General features: G+C 52.3%; 1 protein-coding gene across 1 annotated transcript; it reads right to left on the reverse strand.

Annotated features, from left to right (window-relative positions):
- Positions 1 to 318: 318 nt before the first annotated feature.
- On the reverse strand, positions 319 to 1221 carry LOC106766116. The gene has a single exon (XM_014650875.1). The coding sequence runs from the start codon at positions 1219 to 1221 to the stop codon at positions 319 to 321; it is 903 nt and encodes a 300-aa protein (XP_014506361.1).
- Between the last annotated feature and the right edge of the window lie 132 nt (positions 1222 to 1353).

Raw genomic sequence — 1353 nt, forward strand, 5'->3', positions numbered from 1 at the left:
CTCCGCCCGATCTTCCGCCGGTCGGTGGCCTTTGACATATTGCTGCAAAAGTCCCGCCCTGATCATTTCTTCAATCTTATCCTTCAGCGTCACACAATCCTCAATGTTGTGACCCATGTTTTGGTGGTAAAGACAGTGTTTAGAGTTATCCGCTCCCGGGGGCGTCGGACGTTGCTGTGGGACTTGCATTACTTGGGCGCTGAGAGATTCCTGTAGTATTCGCGCCCTGGGGGCGTTTAATTGCGTATACTGCGGGAATCGTGGGTTTCGTGGTCCGTCTCTCGTCTTACTGCCCCCGGAACGGCCGCCCTGGTTGTCTCAGCGACTTTCCTTCTCCGCCTTTGCCTCCTGAAGTTCCTTCCGGTAACTTTGTTTCATATCTTCCACCCTGATCTCATAAGCCGTCCGTTGACGCAATTCTTCCATACTTTTGGGGGGATTCCGACATATACTGTCCTTGAATGGTCCGGGACGCAACCCAGGCATGACATGCTGTAAAGCCAACTCCGTACTGAGTCCCTTCACGCGCCGAACGGTTTTTTGAAATCGATCCATGAAGTCCTTCAAAGGCCCCTCCTTACCCTGCTTGAGATTCATCAGGTCAACTACCGTGGCCTCCTGTGTTCGACAGGCGGCGAACTGGTTTTTAAACATGTTGCTTAAACCCTTGAAGTTTTCTATCGAACCGTCCGGGAGGGAGTCAAACCATTCCAACGCCTCTCCCTCCAAGGACAGCGAAAATGCCCTACACCAGATGGCATCACAGCCGGTGCGAAATGCCATTGCATTTGTAAAGGATTTAACATGGGCCTCGGGATCGGACGTTCCATCATATGTCTTAAATTGTGGAGGAATAAACCGGTCGGGTATCTGGATTTCCATTATCGCCCGTGCGAAGGGCACCGGCACAGAGGGTGCCTCATTTTTCACCAATATTGTACTTTCTCCTTTCTCCCCCCCATCTTCCTTGTTTTCCTCATTCTTCCGAGCATTACCGTGCTCCTCTCTCTCGTCTTCCAACGGCCGAGTTCGTTCTTTCTCCCCATTCGCATGCGCGGCCTGCTCCCTCATCTGGGCTAGACATTCGGCTCGCACGGCCGCCATTTCCTCCTCATGTTTCTTCTGCATCTCTTCATGTCTTCGTTGCATTTCCTCCATTCTCAACTCCAATGCCCGTATCACTCCGTTAGGATCTTCGACAGCATTTCTTGTGGTCACCATTGGTATCAATCCTCCGGCCCCACGGTGGGCGCCAAAATGTTCCGGTCGGGAAATGTCTCCTTGGTCCTTCACACTTTTCTCGCGAACCGTCCGTCGTCTTCCTTCTTACTCCCGGTCGTCACTTGTCCTGTT

This window comes from Vigna radiata, chromosome 7 (genome assembly GCF_000741045.1).
Source record: "Vigna radiata var. radiata cultivar VC1973A chromosome 7, Vradiata_ver6, whole genome shotgun sequence".
Classification (NCBI taxonomy): Eukaryota; Viridiplantae; Streptophyta; class Magnoliopsida; order Fabales; family Fabaceae; genus Vigna; species Vigna radiata.